Raw genomic sequence first — 18,913 nt, forward strand, 5'->3', positions numbered from 1 at the left:
GCTGGGAGCCTGATGCGGGACTCGATCCCGGGACTCTGGGATCATGACCTGAGCCAAAGGCAGTCGTCCAACCAACTGAGCCACCCAGGCGTCCCAAAACTTTTGAGGAATTCTGAGCAGATGAGATAATGATCTGACTTAGGTGTTAGAGGGTTCCTCTGCCTTGGTAGGGGGAAGAACAAACTATAGAGTAGACAAGAGACCATGCTGTTTCTAACGCGTGTGCAATTATGCCTCAGCTCCACATCGTACTCTTCTGTTTGCGATTTGACAAAGTGGCAGGAGAAAACTTGAACGCTCAGCGCCCAAGCTCTAGCCCCTGAACGCGAGCCGCTCCAGGCCAGCAGAGGGAAGCAGCTTGGAGACAGCTACTCCAACATGCAGCGGCGCCTTCTTTAACGGCGTTATTTAAAGACGGCTTCCCTTTGGCTGGAGTGGCAGCAATATTACCCAATGGCTGTCTACACCAATTTAGCGTCACTAGATAGGCGTCGGCGCCAGCCAATAAGTGGGGAACACTGTCCTCATCTTCTGATTGGCTGTTTCATTCACATATAAAAGGTGTGCGCCGGCGCGCGGCCTTCCTCTCTCCAGGCGTCCTCGTGAGAGGTTCGTGTGGCTGCTGCGGCCGCACGGGGACCCGGCGGCGGGAGAGATGGGTTGAGGGGGTTTCTTTGCGGGTTCTTGGGAGGGGGCGGGTCTGACCCTGTCCGGCCTGGGGCCTCGGCGGTGGCCTGGGCTCCCAGAGTGGCGGCGACGGCGGCAGCCCTAAGTCGGGCCTGCCTGCATAGGCCTCGGCCTTGGAGCCCGATGGGGCCCTGGTGACGGGTGTAGGGGGGTGTCTGAGTTCCTTTCCTCTGCGCAGTGACATCGTCTTTAAACCCTGCGTGGCAATCCCTGACGCACCGCCGTGATGCCCAGGGAAGACAGGGCGACCTGGAAGTCCAACTACTTCCTTAAGATTATCGTAAGTGCGGGGATGGGTCGCCATCGCCCATTATGCTGCTTGGGGCCTGGGCACTGATAGGAATCCTGCCCTGTCATGTGTTGAGCACGTCCTGGGTGCCAGCTGCTGAACGACCGTTTCAGGCAAATCTCGTTTAGTTTTCACAGTCAGCGGAGATCTGCCCCCCACCCCCCCCAATCCTTGTTGCAGGTAAATGGGTTCAGGCAGTTTAAATGGCTCCTGAGATGACACCATTCATACTCTGGTCTGTCTGGTTTCCAGAGAGCACTCATCATCCTTCTGCTCTTCTATCTCCATTTTGGGAAGGCCCATGAGTGACTCACTACGAAGTGGCAACTTGTTGCATATTTAGGTCCCCTCAAGATACCAAATACCCTGTGAATGTGCGCTCTTGGATGGTCTCCGTGGCGGGGTGGCGGGGGTCTTCCCTGCGCGGAAAGGAGACCCTGTGCCTTGTGGCGCTTCGTCCTTCTCCCCTGTTGATCAGGAACGTTTTCAGATACACAGAGAACTTAAAAGGATTGTCCAGTAATATCCACAGTTTAGATTCTGCAAGTAATGTTTTATTGTATTTGTTTTACCTCGTGCTTAAAATGCTGTAACCTTGTTTGGAATAGTCATTTTTTCTGTTGATGCAGCTCTTTAATGAACCAGAAACATATCTTATAATTGGGAAAAATTAAAAATGTTACAATAAAAAAAAGGGGTTGAACGGAGATACCTAATTTTCACCATTCATACTCAGGGTACAAATCTTTTTTTTTTTTTTTTGTCTTTTTAAAGATTTTAATTTATTTGACAGAGAGAGGTCACAAGTAGGCAGAGGAAGGCAGAGAGAGAGAGGGAAGCAGGCTCCCCACCGAGCAGAGCGCCTGATGTGGGGCTTGATCCCAGGACCCTGGGACCATGACCTGAGCTAAAGGCAGAGGCTCAACCCACTGAGCCACCCAGGCACCCAAGGGTACAAATCTTTGATACAGTCTGTCAATTTTGCAACTCAGGTGGCTCCCAGTGGGAGGAATTGTCCCAATTTCTGAATCACTTCAAAAGCCTAGAAGAAAGGGAGTGAGATGGAAGCCAGTGATTATGGGATTTGATTTCTTTTGATATTTTCTCTTTTTTCTCCTGTTAACCATTGTTTCTGGCTTGTTTTTGTAGCAACTTTTGGATGATTATCCAAAATGCTTCATTGTGGGAGCAGACAATGTGGGTTCAAAGCAGATGCAGCAGATCCGCATGTCCCTCCGTGGAAAGGCTGTCGTGCTGATGGGCAAGAACACCATGATGCGCAAGGCCATCCGAGGGCATCTGGAGAACAACCCAGCTCTGGAAAAGTCAGTTAATTCTTTTGGGCATCTTTGTCCTCCCTTCTCAGAGCCCTTCTCCCCTTTCCTGGAGAAGAATGGTGCTGAAAGGTGACTGTCTCCTGGCAACTTCTCTTTGCAGACTGTTACCTCATATCCGGGGGAATGTGGGCTTTGTGTTCACCAAGGAGGACCTCACTGAGATCAGGGACATGCTGCTGGCCAATAAGGTAAGGAGAGAATCAGGACGGCTAATGGCTAACGAGTTCTTATCACTAATTTTGGCTCCTTAAAAGCATTTTCAACTTGTGTTTGTGGAGAGAAGACTTCTCACTGTTGTTTCCGTGTAGGTGCCAGCTGCTGCCCGTGCTGGTGCCATAGCCCCATGTGAGGTCACTGTGCCAGCCCAGAACACTGGTCTGGGGCCCGAGAAGACCTCCTTCTTCCAGGCTTTAGGCATCACCACTAAAATCTCCAGAGGAACCATTGAAATCCTGGTGAGTGGACTTGGCTTGCCAGTGCTAGCCAGGCAAGTGGTGGGGACTTGGTTTCTGTGGGCTTGCAGGCTGTTCTGGTGTTGACTGCCAACCGTTACCTTGTTCTTTCAGAGTGATGTGCAGCTGATTAAGACCGGAGACAAAGTGGGAGCCAGCGAAGCCACACTGCTAAACATGCTGAACATCTCCCCCTTCTCCTTTGGGCTGATCATCCAGCAGGTGTTTGACAATGGCAGCATCTACAACCCTGAAGTGCTTGACATCACAGAGGAAACTCTGCATTCTCGCTTCCTGGAGGTAAAAGCTGTCCATTTCAGGCCCTTGATTAATGGTAGAGAGCCTGGACAGTTTCAAACTGCATCCTGGCTACACATCTGAAATTAGCCACATAACCAAGGACAATGATTTAATCTGTTTACTTCGGTTTCCTCGTCTGTAAAACAGCAGTAATAATACAAGGTTGTTGAGGGATTTAATGAATTAATCAGTATAAAGCCTTCTAACAGCACTGGGCAAATAGGGCAATTGTTACTCTAGGACCTGCAGTAAAACCTGAGATTTTGAGTAGTGTGTCCTGAGTCTGAGGAGAAATGAGAAAAATGAGGACCGTGTATAAGTAAATGTTGCCAGGTACCCTGTTTGGGGAGAATTGACTTTTCCTGAGACTAGCTGGCTTAGTTTTTGCCGTTAAAATATCTTTTAATTGATGAATAAGGAGATAGAAGATATAATTCCTTTTTTGTTTTCTTGGACAAATGAAAAATTGTGTTCAATATATATAGTTTTAATTATTTGGAAATCTCAGTAGTGGATGAAATTTACATCTGGAATTAGCTTAACCTTTTTTGTTGTTCTCACAGAACTGAATGGTTAGCTTAGTTTACATTTTCACAAAATTGTGACTTTTGAAGTAAGTGCCATCATTATGGTATAGGAAATAATCGTGTTGGGAAATAATCATGTTGGGAATAGGGGCAAAAAGCGTTTATAAATTACTGTGTCTGAATTACCCTGCCGGAAGCATTTGGTGTGAGGTAAGCGCCCTCTGTGAGACATAGCAAGTCAGTCTTGTCTGTTGCTAAACTTCGCTTGGACTTCACGGTCTTGACTGTAAGTTACCTAGCTCACTTGACATGGAATTTTTTTCCTCCCCTCAGGGTGTCCGCAATGTTGCCAGCGTCTGTCTGCAGATAGGTTACCCAACTGTTGCATCAGTGCCCCATTCTATCATCAATGGATACAAGCGGGTCCTGGCTTTGTCTGTGGAGACTGATTACACCTTCCCACTTGCTGAAAAGGTAAAAATCCCATTAGGACCACAGTGGCTGTGATGGCATAAATAGATGGTAGCATGCTTAGTTGAGTTTAATGATCATATTGTACAAAGTAGATATATGTTTAAGAGTTTCCTTAAGTTGGGGGACAGGGGAGGTGTGTCCTTGACTTTTTAGAAATGACAAGAAACCAGAAGAGGGGTTAGTTGATTGTAAGAGCTGGGTCTAAGCTTACCAGGCCATACCCAAGCTGTCTTGCCTGATCATCTCCAAGAAAGGCTCCAGGGAAGGCTTCAGTGGCTGAGAAGTTGTTGGCCATTGAACTAGAGCTGAGGGGTTGTAGGTAGCAGAGGTTGTGAATGACCATTTTGATCATGAACTTTCCCTCTTGCTTCAGGTCAAGGCCTTCTTGGCTGATCCATCTGCATTTGTGGCTGCTGCCCCTGTGGCCGCTGCCACCACTGCTGCACCTGCTGCTGCTGCAGCCCCAGCCAAGGTTGAAGCAAAGGAAGAGTCGGAGGAGTCGGATGAGGATATGGGATTTGGTCTCTTCGACTAATCAGCAAAAAGCAACAAATTCAGCCAAGTTTATTTGTGAAACAAGGAAATAAAGGCTTACTTCTCTTGAGTGTCTCTGGACTCTTCATTTTGTGCATTTTGAGGTTCATAGTGCTTTGTACTAGAAACTAGAGCCATGGTGGAACAGTAGAGCTTTATTTGAAGTTGACATTTCAGTGTCCTTTTTTTTTTTTTTTCTCCTTTCCAGTGTTCTTGTAATTGAGGTGCTGCTTTCTCAGCAGCTGGGATCATGACCTGAGCTGAAGGCTGACGCTTAACTGAGTCACCCATGTCCCCCTAATAACACCCAGCTTTAGCTGTTTTTTTTTTTTTTTTTCTTTTTCTTTCTTTCTTTTTTTTCTTTAAAGTAATCTCTACCCAACTCTGGGCTTGAACTCACGACTCAGAAATTGAGAGTGCATGCGCCACGGACTGCCAGCTGGTGCCCCTAACGGAGTTTCTATTCTACCAGAATTCTTATTTCCATGGCTATCTGGCCACTAGCCTGGGTCCCTCAGATATTTTGAGTAGGTGGTGACCAAGATAAAACGTGATTGCTGCAAGGGTAGGTGTTTCCTTGAGGTTGTTAGAAATCTGTACTGGGTCCTGATGGAAAAGTATTTTTTGTAACTAGGTTTACTACAGTTTGAAGGCCATTGCAAAGAGGGCCAACAGCTAAGTTGCACAGACCCCTTTCTTGAGACCGTAGTCTGTAGAGTTGACCCGTCTGCACACTGAAAATTAAGACCATGTCCCTTGGACCATGAGGTCCTTTACTGACCTCAGGCTCCCACCCTATGGCCTTGCCTACGTCCCAATCTGGAACATTTTGTCCTGTGCAGCCCCCTCTCCGCTCCACAATACTTCCCTGGTAGCCAGAGTTCCCCTTTGTTTTCTAACTACATTGTCTGCCACTGGTTACAAGCTCAGGAGAAGATGCTAGTTCGCTGTGTCCCTTTTACCTAGGTCAGTTCTGCCATTTAGGAATCTCATTTCCTTAAAGAATGTGGCCTTCGCTTGGCACAGGCCATGTGGGCTCAAGCGGGTCGAAGACTACGGGGTGGTACCTTATAAATCTTCAAAGACCTTTGTCTCCCACGAGGCCAGGCTGAGACGGGCCCCGGGGTTGAAGAGCAGGCCCTGGGGGTTGGCCTCCACTGTCCCTGGCACCGGTTCAGGCACTCCATCCCGCTGCCCGCCTCCTAGCCCGGGCTGTTGCGGCCGCCGTCCCGCCCGGGGGCGCCAGGCCCGGGCCCAGCGGGCTCCTGGCCTCGCCCTGCCGCGTGGGCCCGCGCTATGACCCGGAAGCGCTCCGGAAGCGGTTCCGGAGTCAGCGCCGGCAGGATGGCGGCGGACACGCAGGTGAGGCGGGCGGCTGCGGGGCCAACGCGGCCAGTGACTGGGTGTGGACGGCGGCCGTCGAGCCAGACTGCTCTTGCCGCTGGCTTAGGGGTACTGGGGGGCAGTGGTTGCGGAGGGCTTGGACCCGGGGCCGTCTCCGGCCGACCCCTCGCGGCTCTTGGTCCGGCCCGGCCCGCGCGGCGCACACTGATCCCGGACTGGAGAAGTCAGGGGCTCCGGCCTGGGCTTCGGCTGCTGGCGCCCGGCGGGGCTCTCCCTGACCCTGGAGTTGCAGAAGTTCACCTTTACGAGTCTTTGCTGCATTTCTCCGCGCTCTCGGGCAGTGAGCCCCGGCCAACGCCGGCTCGTCCTTAAACTTTACGTTCAGCAAACGTTTCTCGAGCACCCACGGTGTGCAGGGACTTAGAGCACAGGCTTTGCATTTATACAGTTTGAGTCCCAGCTCGCTGATTTCCATGAGATCCCCGGCAACTTACCTAGCTCCGCCAAGTGTCAGTCTTTTCGTCTATAAAATGGTAGTACCTACGGTAGAGGCTTGTGAGGGTTCAGTGAGATAAAGTAGGGCACTTTATACGTTGATGGTTCTTAGGACCAGTGTTGGAAGTAAAAGGACCATTACTACCTTGGAAGAGCCTTACCATCCTTGAGTGTAATACCTCCTAGTTCGGGAAGGACTTGGGAATAACTTTTTCCTCCACCTTAGCCTCGATTGTAGTCACGAGTGTTTTAGAGTGAAAAGACAATAATATGGGAAAAAGAAACCCGTGTCTAAGGGACAGCTTGGCTTACTTGGATCTCCGGGGAGAGGAGACTAATTGATTTTGATAGGGAGGCCCTGAGACTAGAGAGTGAGCGCTTTGGGAACATTTGGGAGTTGTGTTTTGAGAATTTTCTGTGCAGGGGGCTGGTAATTTGTTTCAAGTGTGTTATATTGAATCCTGGAAAGAAAAGCTTACTCTCTTGGGTAACTTGAAAGGGGTTAGGGGACACTGAATGTTTAACATTAATACTCAAGTGGAGAAACATCTCTCAAGAGCTGTGGTGTTCATTATGGTAGCCATGTGGGTATTTAATCGCTAGTTAAGTTAGTTAAAAGTAAATGAAATGAAAATTTTAGTTCTTCAATTGCTCTAGCCACATTTCAGTGTGTGGATAGCTACGTGTGGCTGCTGGCCACTGTACTGGACAGTGCAGAAGAACAATTTCCATCATCACAAGGTTCTTTTGGACAGTGCCACTCTAGAGAGAAACCTGTGATCTCTAAAGCTGTTTGCATCTGGTCACATCAAAAGACTTCTCTAAAAGATCTTGGTGTGCATTTCTTCAGTTTTCTGATGGGGCCTCAATTCATTTTCTCATTAAGAGAAAGAAGAGGCTTAAATCTAAAAAGTTCTTTCAACTTTGTGAGAGAAACTGTAGCCAAGAATCTAATATTATCCTAGAAAGACAGCTATGTGGGAATTCTAGGTAGAGAGTGGGTTGTATTCATGCATCTATTTTCGATGTCTCCTCAGCCCTCACTAAAACTAGTAAAAGGTTTTTTTAAAAAAAAGTAATCCCACAGGGATTGGGAGAATGGGAAGCAGACAACACTAGCAAACTTTTAGAAACTACAAAGTGATGAATGGCAAGGATTTAGCAGACCCAAGGACAATGACTCCTAGGCCAACAGTTGGGAAAGCTGAGAAGCAACCTGATTCACATGGCAGAATCTCTGACAGATGAGAGCTGGGGGTATCAGCTAACCTCTGGAAATGAGGGTGAGTAGGAGGGGTCAGTTAGAAGGATTGGGTGAAAGCCCTTTTCAGATGCAGTCAGATCGCCAGCTGTCTTTCTCCACCTTGGCAAAAGCCTGGACTTTTTTTTCCCTCAGGAGTGTGTAAAGCAGGATCGCTGTGAGGACTAGTGTAGGAGGCCCAATATCCAAGGAGGTTATCTGCAGAGTAATTCAAGAAACTTGCCCCCAACTGGAGGGTGTGTTTCCAGACCAAAAATGCTCAGCACAATAGATGAAGATAGACTCGCAACAAAGCACATTAGTGCGAAACTTTAGAACCTAGGACACAAAGAGAAGATCCTAGAAGTTTGCAGGGGGAAAAGTCAGGTCTTGTACAAAGGATCAAAAATCAGAATGACACTGGACTTGGTAACAACACTGAAAGCTGGAGTTCAGTGAGAAATGTCTTTGGTAGTCTGAGGGAAAATGATTTCAACATAGTATTCTTTATCCAAACAAACAAGTCAGCTGTGAAGCTAGAACATTTTCAGATTTGCAAGGACTTCGCAAAATGGAGGATATGCTCCATCTAAACATAACAAGAGAGAGTACCTTTTCAGGTGATATACTGTGTCCCATCTGTAGAGGATCACCTGCCATATTGGGGCAGGTCATCAAGTTCTGGGAGAGACTTCTTCAGGAAGGTGGAGTTCTGCCCAAATGTACTGAGATTTAGACAAGTGGCACAAAGTTTGGGATCGAAATGCAAATTAGACCACATAAAACAAGGCAAAATGAGGCAAGGTGGGAAAGGTCATTTATCAACTCCAGGGTAAATAAAGCTGTGTAGGGTAGTAGCACAGTGTATTAAATGGAGGTTGAAGGACGCCTGGGTGGCGTAGTCAGTTAAGTGTCTGCCTTTGGCTCAGGTCATGATCCCAGGGTCCTGGGATTGAGTCCTGCCGCAGGCTCCTTGCTCAGCAGGGAACCTGCATCTCTCTCTGCCTGCCTGTCTTTCTCTCTCTCTCTGTCTCTCTGACAAATACCTAAAATCTTTAAATGGAGGTTGAATGGGGTGCCTTGGTGGCTCGGTTGGGCATTCAGCTCTTGATTTTGGCTCCAGTCATGACCTCGGGATCATGGGGTTGGTCTCCACACTCAGCTGGGAGCCTGCTTTAGGTTCTATTTCGCTCTGCTCCTTCTTCTGGTTGTTCGGGTACGTTTGCACATGCTCTCTCTCAAAAAATAAGTAAGTAAATAAATAAAATATTAAAAAAATTAATTAGAGGTTGAATGCTTACCATATATATGCAATGTAAACACCAACTGCTGAGCTAGCCCATATTATGAAACTGAGGAATTATGTTGGGGAAAAGGAGAGGGTATGAGATGAGGTTGGAGAAAGAGAGCTACTATAAAAGGTAACAAAACGGGGGCGCCTGGGTGGCTCAGTGGGTTGGGCCTCTGCCTTCAGCTCAGGTTCTGATCTCAGGGTCCTGGGATCCAGTCCCACTTTGGGCCCTTTGCTTGGTGGGGAGCCTGCTTTCCCCTCTCTCTCTGCTTGCCTCTCTGTCTACTTGTGATCTCTCTCTGTCAAATGAATAAATAAAATCTTTAAAAAAAAAAAAGTAACAAAACTGAAAAATCAAGTAGTAGTGGCACAGACAAGTTATTTAGAGAATGGGGGTAACTCCCAAAATCATGAGCCAGAATTGGTGAGAGGGTGCCCTTGGGGAGTGAAGGCAAGAGACAGGTTTTTCTAGCAGACGTCCTAGAACTCTTCAGCTTTTTTTTTTTTTTTTTTTTAAGTATAGTTGACATGACATTGACTCTTTAATTATCTGCATGTATAACTATAAAAACAAAAGACAGTATTAAAACAATCACTTACATGGAAGACAGTTTTGGCATGAGTTTACTCATTGCCAGTAGAATTATATCAGGGATTTAAATGTAAGAAAAACTTAGCATAATTTTGTTTCTCTATCCACCCTTGAATCTTACTTTGCTAATAAGACCTGCCTCTGAAATAGTTCCCCTCAGTGCAGGGGATGCAGCTGTGCTAACGTGGATGGCGGTTGAAAGCTAAGGGTTGGTTGGCAGTGGTTTATAGACCTCTCAGTTTCAGGCTTAGTTTCAGAAATGCAGCTGCTATGGCTCTCAGGCCCAGTCTGAGCAATGGCTTCCCTCTGGAAGTCTGCTCTTTTCATCACATGTAAAGTGGGGGGACTGATGCCTACCACAAAGGCTTGTTGGTGGTAGTGGCTGACCTCGTGCTGAGAGAAGAGTAAATGCTCTACACAGGCTCTCTCCCTTAGCCTCTAACTGCCTGTGAGGTGGGTGCTGTTACCTGCCTGGTATACACGGGGAACTGGTGGTCAAGGAGATGACCTAATCTTTTTTTTTTTTTTTTAAGGTTTATTTATTTATTAGAGAAAGAGAGGGGGAGAGAGTGTGCAGGGGAGAGGGGCAGAGGGAGAGAGAGAATCTTTTTTTTTTTTTTTTAGATTTTATTTATTTATTTGACAGAGAGAGATCACAGTAGGAGAGAGGAAGGGAAGAGATCACAGAGAGGAAGGGAAGCAGGCCCCCTGCTGAGCAGAGAGCCTGATGTGGGACTCGATCTCAGGACCCTGAGATCATGACCCGAGCCGAAGGCAGCGGCTTAACCCACTGAGCCACCCAGGTGCCCCGAGAGAGAGAATCTTAAGCAGACTCCCCACTGAGCACGGAGCCCAGTGCAGGGCTCAGTCCCATGACCCTGAGATCATGACCTGAGCCGAAATGGAGTTTGACACTTAACTGACTGAGCCACCCAGGGGGTCCAAGGAGATGACATAATTTGACTGAATTTCCACAGCTGGTAAGAGGCAGAGCTGGGGTTACGTCTCTTGACTTTCTACCCGTCAGCCACTGTGCCCTCACTGGATTTTACATAATCCTGAAAGGGCATTTTCTGTCCTAAGATTTTGGCCTTTTGCTTTGCCTCTTCTTGTCTAAACTTTGAAATAAGGTATATTGACTGCTTGACTGGGTTAAAGAAATACGTGTCACCCCGGGGTGATTTGGCCCACCAAGAGACTTTTCACAATATCTGTAGACAGTGTAGATTGTCAACTGAGGCAGGAGGAGTGGAATGTTGTTACTGGCGTTGAGGGGTTAGAAGCCAGGAATGCCATTCAGAATCCTACAACGTGGGGTGCCTGGGTGGCTTAGTGGGTTAAAGCCTCTGCCTTCCACTCAGGTCATGATCCCAGGGTCCTGGGATCGAGCCCCGCTTCGGGCTCTCTGCTTAGTGGGGAGTCTTCTTCCCTTCCTCTCTCTCTGCCTGCCTCTCTGCCTACTTGTGATCTCTGTCTGTCAAATGGATAAATGAAATCTTAAAAAAAAAAAATTCTACAACGTAGGAAGATGGCTTCACAGCAAGAGTTACCCAGCCCTAAATGTCTGCAATGTGGAGGTCGAGAAACTTTGGGTTAGAGGGAACTGCACTGAACTCTGTACCTCCTTCCCCAGTGCATGAACACGCGCGTGCGCACACACACACATACACTCATTGTTTGGTAGTTTGCTGAAATTTCTGCTGTGGATTTGGTCTTCACAGGTTTCCGAGACACTGAAACGTTTTGCTGGGAAGGTGACAACAGCCAGTGTGAAGGAACGGAGAGAAATCCTCAGTGAACTGGGGAAATGTGTTGCCGGAAAAGGTATTTATTTTACATCTATGTGGCTGAGAGACGGTTCCGTTTCAGAGTGAATTGTGCTCTCTGTTTAGAACCATGGCTGCAGCTTCCCCTCAAAGCACCTTCTGCCTTCCCTTGCTGTATTTGTTTGTTGTACTGGGCACTGAAACAGTTGGGTTAGCAGAGAGCTGATCCACTTAGGTACCAGAGGTTTTTTACAGTTTTAACCATTTTGATTGGAAATATTCCCTTTTTCTTTTTTAAATAAAGATTTTTTTTGAAAGAATGAGGAGAGAGAGCACGAGAGCGGGGAGGGTCAGAGGGAGAAGCAGACTTCTTGCTGAGCAGGGAGCCCGATGCAGGACTTGATCCTGGGACTCCAGAATCATGACCTGAGCCGAAGGCAGTTGCTTAACCAACTGAGCCACCCAGATACCTGATTGGAAATATTTCTAAAAGATACCAAAAGTCTTAAGTAATTTATTAAATGCAAAAAACATTTTCTTTATGATTTGGGATCCCATTTTTCCCAGTTTGTTCGATGGAAGTCAGCAAGATGGTGATAGGTGATTTGACCAGTGAAGATTCCAAGGTCAAATTAAGTTTGGAAGATGTCATACTTTGTACTTCCTTCTGGGAGATTCACAGCATATTCCAGGAAGGTGTTCTAAATTTATGAAGCTTTCTTCAGTTCTAACTTTCTAAGGTTCTAACTTTATTAAGCTTCAAATCCAGTGTTTTCTTTTAACCTTCTGTTTAGGATCTGGGGAACACATTTTGAGAAATACTGAGCACGTGTAGTTATCCTGATTCTGTACCACACTCAGGGCTGTCCCTGCAACCCATTGGGGTGTGTAGGACTCATTTGCCTTCATATAACATTGTATATTGACTATATTGGAACTGGGGGGGGAGGACTAGTTTGCTTTGTTTTTCTTTTTTCTTTCTTTAAGGTTTTATTTATTTGAGAGAGAGAAAGGGAGAGCGAAAGAAGAGAGCACAGGAGTAGGGGCAGAGGAAGAGAGAGAAGCAGACTCCCCTGCTGAGCTGGGAACCCAGCACGGGGCTGGATCCCAGGATCCTGGGATCGTGACCTGAGCCGAGAGCAGATGCTTAACTAATTGAGCCACCCAGACGCCCCTTGGACTAGTTTGCTTTCATCCAATAAATCCTAATTAGCTTTTGAGTTATCTTTTGGTATGTTTTTACTGAATAGCATTGGTTCTCAAAGTGTGGTCCCTGGGCCAGCAGCATCAGCATCATGTCAGAACGTGTTTATGATACAGATTCTCAGCTCCATCCCAGAAACTCCCAATTCAGAAACCATGGGGCTGCAGCCCAGTATCTGGGTTTCAGCAAGCCCTCTAGGTGATTGCTGCGTTTGCTGGAGTCTGAGAATCATGGCTGTGTAGAGTTGGGTCTCCCTGCCCCTCAGCTTTCAGTTCTTGTGAGTAAGAGCCTGCTTCATCCAAGTGCTCATTTGCTGCTTCTGATCCACCACCGCCTGGTTACATACCCAAGCCTTTTAACGTTGCATGTAAATTCCGTCCATTCCTGTTTGTCAGCTTCTAAGAGATTCTCTGTGTTAACGCTTCAGTGCATGAGTTTTATGGCAGCTTCAGAAGTCTCTCTGGTCACTTTTCATAACAGGGTTGTAGTTAGAAAAGGCTGCCTTGTGACAAAGTACTATCTGTACGCACCTTCCGAGCCACAGGGGGTGGCTCTCCTGCCAGTGCTGAATACTGCACTTTCCCATTTTATGGAGGAAGGCGTTTAACATGTGTGTGAAGTTTATGAACTACTCAAGACCTTTTCAGAGTGACTTTTCTCTTTAGCCATCCTGAAGTTCTGGCACTCAGGGTGAATAATATTTGTAAGATGTGTAGTCATCTTTGATGGGCAAGTTGGTGGTGGGAAGTTAACTACTCGCATGAAATCTTTAGTTCTTGGGGCTCCTAGGTGGCTTAGTCGGTTAGCTATCTGCTTTTGGCTCAGATCATTATCCCAGGGTTCTGGGATCGAGTCCCACATCAGGCTCTCTCCTCAGCAGAGAGTCTGTTTCTCCCTCTCCCTTTGTGCTCTTTCTCTCTCTCTCTCTCAAGTAAATAAATAAAATCTTAAAAATTCTCGATTTTCTAATTTTCTGAGTCTAAGGAACTGGGTAGCAATAATCATTCTGGCCTCTCCTTTGTTAGGGCTATAGATAACCAAGTGAGGTAAGCAAAGGTGGGGAGAGGTATTTTCTGGTGGGTTGGGAGCTGAAGACTTTCTCAAAGCTGCCTAGCCCTGGATGCAGATGGTCAGTATGGGCCAGCCCATGAGGCCCTGAGTTGCCTCTGAGGCTCTCCTCAGTCCTGCCTTCATGTACTTGAACCCTGAGGCTCACTGATGGAGTGTTTACTGAGCCTTCTCTTTCTAGTCACCAGCCTCTAGTGTAGGTGTCACTGATGAAGGGCTTGACTTGGGTCAGACAGGTTCTGTGTTCTGGCCATCGCCCTGCCATGTTCAGGCTATGTGACCTGGTTCAAGTTACTTAACTTGTCTGAGCCTGTCTCTTTGTTTTGAACATGGAGACAGCAATAGTGTCTCCTTCAGAGGGTTAATGTGAAGAGTAAATGAGAATATGTTTGGACGGTGCCTAACACTGTGCCTGGTTCTGCTGAGTACCCAGTGTATGTTAACTCTCAGCCACGACCTGTTTGCTGGCCCCAGTCACTCTTTTCCTTGGTCACTGAAATAGCCCCCAATCCAGGGGACCAGTATAGTGTTCAGGGCCCTGGAGGGACGAGGTCCCTGCCCCTCGTTCATTTGTCCCCACCATTGGGGTACCTGAGGTGGGAGGTGCTGTGCGAGCCCTTGGCTCTCAGCGCCTCCCGTGGGAGTCTGCTCTACTTTGCAGCTTACGTTCCCCCATCACAGCCTCTCCCTTTCATCTGCGTCCTTCAGTCCGGCAGGCAGAGCCGGCCACAGCTTGGTTTGCCATTACTGACCCCTGTTGTTACAGCCTCTTTCACGCGGCTGGCCTGCTCAGTTTCTTGGGGTTATGTTTTTTCATCTGAAAGTGGCCCGAGTCACATACCTACCTTACAGGGATTAAATGAGGAACCATGTGTCAGTGCTTAGAGCAGGGCCTGGCACCTTGTGAGTGCTAATTAAGTCCTCCTCTTCTTCCTCCTCATGTGTCCCGTGGGGCATTATGCATTCCCACACCTGCGCTTGTGCTCCTGTGGTTAACAGCACACTGTACATCTCTCTCTGCACTTTTCCATGGCCTACGGATCTGTTAGGCCAAGCTGTGTGTCCTTAGAACCTTCGGAAGCCACTCCAGTTAGAGGTGCTCTGCCCTTCTCTGATCCCTCAGAGTACATTAATTTTGTCCTGTTTTTATTATTTATTTTTTTTTAAAAAATATGTTATTTACTTATCAGAGAACAAGAGAGCACAGACAGTGGGAGCGGCAGACAGAGGGAGAAGTAAGCTCCTCCCTGAGCAAGGAGCCCAACACGGGACTCGATCCCGGGAGCCTGAGATCATGACCTCAGCCAAAGACAGACACTTAACTGACTGAGCCACCCAGGTGTCCCAATTTGTCCTCTTTTTAAAAACCATTTTTTAGGGGCTCCTGGGTGGCTCAGTGGGTTGAAGCCTCTGCCTTTGGCTCGGGTCATGATCCCAGGGTCCTGGGGTGGAGCCCCACATCGGGCTCTCCTCAGCTGGGAGCCTGCTTCCCCCTCTCTTTGTCTCTGCCTGTCTCTCTGCCTACTTGAGATCTCTGTCTGTCAAATAAATAAACAAAATCTTTAAAAAAAAATTAAAAAACAAAACAAAACAAAAAAAACATTTTTTAGAAGAAACATAAAGAGTTCACATACCTTAGGCAAACAGCCCACTTAATGTCCACAAACTAGACGCAACTGTGGAACCAGCACCCAGGCCTAAGAAGCAGAATTGCCCCAGCGCCCCAGAAGCAGCACTTGCCAGCGTGTTAGACTTTGAGGCCACCGCATCGTCTTACTTTTGTTCATTTAACACATGTCCACCTGAGAACCTTTCTGTACCAGCTGTTTTCCTGGAGTCCGATTTTTCTGTGGGTTTTTCCTCCAGGGAATTCCACCTCTAACCTGCAGGAAGTGTCCCATGGTACAGGTCATGTCTGGCAGAGTCCTGGCTCAAGCAGGTGCTCACGAAGTAGTTTTTATTGACTAATCTCTGCATGACGTTTGGTTTCAGATCTGCCAGAGGGAGCAGTGAAAGGGCTCTGCAGATTATTCTGCTTGACGCTGCACCGATATAGGTGAGTCCCAGCGGAAGGCCCTGTGCCTGCAGCCCCTTTGCAAGAGAGGTGGTACAGGAGAGCGGTTAGAGCCCAGGCTTTGGAGCTGTGTCCCATCCCAGCTGTTGGATCCTCGCCAAGTTACCTAATCTCCCTGTGCCTCTGTTTTCCCTATCTGCAGAATGGGGATGGTGCTATTATCTGCCGCATAGGTGGTGGTTAGTAAGTGTAGAGCTCCCAGAACAGTGCCTGCCACTTCATGAGTCTGTACACTGTCAACAATCCTGTGGGTGGAAGGACTTGGCCTAGTTTGAGGCCCGTAGTTAGTGTTCCATAAATGCCAGTATTGCCCTCACAGCCTTGATGGCTCATTTACCCTTACTAGCTGCTTCTAGAACCCTAGGAGGAAGGAGATTTCTCTAGTTATTTCCTAATCCCATCATCTGGGAACCATTGGAATGTAGTATAATCCAGTTTTCCAGAGAAAGACGAGCGCTTGGCTTAAGCTGTATTGTCCCTAACCCGCAGTGATCACCTTTCCCCTTCATTCCAACCGGTAGAGATGCAGCTTCCCGCAGGGCCCTGCAGGCAGCCATCCAACAGTTGGCTGAGGCCCAGCCAGAAGCCACTGCTAAGAACCTTCTGCACTCTCTGCAGTCTTCAGGTATTGGCGCCAAAGCTGGTGTCCCCAGGTAAGAGAGAAAGGTCCGGCCTACCGGGGCTTGCTGGAGTCCTGTTCACAGAAGCTGTTGTAGATGAACTGCACTGAGCAGGTGTGGTGAGCATGTCTCTCTTTCCTCTCTGAAACTCTGAGTGGCACCAGCAGTCTGCCTGCTGCAGTGAAGGGAGGAGCCAGGATGTCAGGCTCAGTGGACAAACCACTTTCCTGAGGAACAGGGTTGGGAAACCAGTGGAAGCAAATGGCCAGTGGACACTAAATAGGGGAAACCGGTTTTTGTTTTTGTTTTTTTTTTTTTGCTGGGAAACCTTTTTTTGCGCTTCTTTAGTTGTGAGTGCTAAGAGGAGGGAATTTGGCTGACAAGGTCTGCATTTCTTGTCCTGAGTGGTTACAGATGATCTATGAGGAACCAGTTTCTGGTTCTGCCCAGTCGTAGGTCAAGCGTGGGTACTATATACCAGGCAGGGCCTTGCGTTGAGCATTTGTCCTCAAGATGGAGGCTCCTTCTCTGCACTTACCCTTTGCCTCCTCACCCCTCCCCTCTGCAGTAAGAGTAGCGGCTCTGCTGCCTTGCTGGCCCTGTCCTGGACCTGCTTACTGGTGCGCATTGTGTTTCCCTCGAGAGCCAAGCGGCAAGGAGACATCTGGAACAAACTGGTAGGTTCCCTGGGTCTTTGGAGCAGTGAAGGTCACCTCTCTGCACAGAGTTGGGACGTGTTTAAGCACCTTCTCCGGAAAGTGCTCTTCTTGGTGCTGGGTCGCCGAGCGCTTTGAATTGTCCTGACACATGTGATTTTGATGAATGGTCATGAGGGCAGCCTAATGCCATTCATCTGCATATCACATATGTTGGAGCTTCTCTCTCAGGCATGGTGCTAGGCTCTGGGAGTACACTGATGAGCCAGAGAAAGACAGTTCCTGCCTTCGTGGCATATGTGTGGAAGATTTATCAGGCCAGGGCGGAGAAAACAGAGAGAGAGAAAGTAAATCAGAAAATGCAATAATGTAAATCATTTTGGTTTTTTTTCCTGGCTAATCATTCCTTCCCCTATGTTTGGATTTCATTGTTGAACTGGCTGATGGAATGGAATTCTTGCGTTTTTGTTTCGATCCTTTAATTCCCTCCTCCCATTCTGTGCTGGCTTCTTCCACATTCCCTAGCTTGCCTTTCAACATGTCTGCTCACCAGAGATAGCCCAAAAGGCCAGATTGGGAGGTTCATTTGAATATCTAGATATGCTTAGTGGAGAACAAGAGGAATGGTCTTATGATTCATTGAAAAGGAGCTGGAGGTACGGCTCTGGTTCTTGGCCATGATATTTGAACCTGTTGCCCGTTTCTGCAAAATGGGAAGAAGTGCCACCTACCCCACCCCCCTCCACGAGTTGTCGTGAAGCAGGGCTCAGGATGGGGTGTGAGAGGGCTGTGGAAACGTACAGAGGGCTGGGCAGCTAAGTGAGGAGTGGCGCTAGAAAACTGTAGCTCCTCTCGCGAAGCAGCGGCTAGTAAGACACAGTGATGGTCCCATCCCTGGGAGCTTCTCCAACACACCACTGGGGGTGACATGGAGCGGCCATAAGTGATTAACTGAAGGCTAAGAACACTGAAACCTGGCAGGTAATGGATAGCGGAACTGAACTCCCTTTAGATTATGGGTTTCATTGCTACCTAGGCCTCGTTATAAGATGCTTTATCGTGGCTCCCTCATTGGCTTATTTCCAGTGACCCTAGGTAAGTATGCTTCTGGGTTAGTGAGTGGCACGGGTCATCCCACATCTTGATGTGTTTCTAGGAGCGTGAGGTCGTGCTTGTTTTTCCTGTGTCTTGAATCTGGGTTTTTACTTGTTGCCAATGTCAACTGTATGTGTGCGTCAGAATGCATTCAGTTGCTCAAGTATCTGTTGAGGGTCTCTACGTGCTGGGCACTGTTCTAGGAGCTGGGCCAAAAGCTGGGAACAAGAAAGGGCACACTGCCCTCTTGGAGCTTACACCTCTTTTTTTAAGGAAAAAAATTTTTTTTTAGAAAAAAATTTATTTTTTAGAAAAAAAATTTTTTTTAAAGGTTTATTTATTTGAGAGAGTGAGAAAGAGAGAGAGAGAGAGCATAAGAAGGGGAGGGTCAGAAGGAGAAGCAGAATCCCTGCTGAGCAGGGAACCTGATGCAGGACTTGATCCTGGGACTCCAGGATCATGAAATGAGCTGAAGGCAGTCACTTAACAAAATGAGCCAGCTAGGCGCCCAAGAAATTTTATTTTTAAAGATGTATTTATTTGAGAGAGAGAGAATGCATGTACATAGGGAGGGGTAGAGGGGGAGGGAGAGGGACAAGTCAACTCTGTGATGAGCGTGGAGCCCAACATGAGGCTTGATTCAAGACCCTGAGATGATGACTGAGGTCGAACCAAGAGTTGGGTCCTTAACCGACTATGGCACCCAGGCGCCTCTGGAGCTTACACTCTGGTGGTGAAGGTAGGCGACACACAGGTCTGCTAATAAGTGGTGAGATGAAGGTCACATAGCAGAAAGGCAGGTAGGAAGATGGAGAGAGTGCAGTACAGGGTGATTGTGGGAGGAGGCCTCAGAGGAGGCATCGTTTGA

The 18,913-nt window shown here is 47.8% G+C and overlaps 2 protein-coding genes across 2 annotated transcripts in view; both read left to right on the forward strand.

Moving 5' to 3' along the window:
• The first annotated feature begins 534 nt into the window (after positions 1 to 534).
• Positions 535 to 4,675, forward strand: RPLP0 (ribosomal protein lateral stalk subunit P0). Its single transcript, XM_059140184.1, has 8 exons — positions 535 to 609; positions 866 to 967; positions 2,126 to 2,301; positions 2,414 to 2,501; positions 2,622 to 2,768; positions 2,880 to 3,065; positions 3,926 to 4,066; positions 4,440 to 4,675. Exons 2-8 carry the CDS (start codon positions 914 to 916, stop codon positions 4,599 to 4,601), a joined length of 954 nt encoding a protein of 317 aa, XP_058996167.1. The 5' UTR covers positions 535 to 609; positions 866 to 913; the 3' UTR covers positions 4,602 to 4,675.
• Positions 4,676 to 5,918: 1,243 nt separating this feature from the next.
• The window catches only part of GCN1 (GCN1 activator of EIF2AK4), a 60,780-nt gene continuing 47,785 nt past the window's right edge, over positions 5,919 to 18,913 (forward strand). The window contains exons 1-5 of the mRNA XM_059139506.1: positions 5,919 to 5,962; positions 11,284 to 11,386; positions 15,593 to 15,656; positions 16,196 to 16,327; positions 16,863 to 16,971. Of these exons, the coding sequence (XP_058995489.1) occupies positions 5,945 to 5,962; positions 11,284 to 11,386; positions 15,593 to 15,656; positions 16,196 to 16,327; positions 16,863 to 16,971 (426 nt within the window). The 5' untranslated portion in view covers positions 5,919 to 5,944. The remainder of the gene's footprint in view (positions 5,963 to 11,283; positions 11,387 to 15,592; positions 15,657 to 16,195; positions 16,328 to 16,862; positions 16,972 to 18,913) is intronic.

Source organism: Mustela lutreola, chromosome 11 (genome assembly GCF_030435805.1).
Source record: "Mustela lutreola isolate mMusLut2 chromosome 11, mMusLut2.pri, whole genome shotgun sequence".
Lineage (NCBI taxonomy): Eukaryota > Metazoa > Chordata > Mammalia > Carnivora > Mustelidae > Mustela > Mustela lutreola.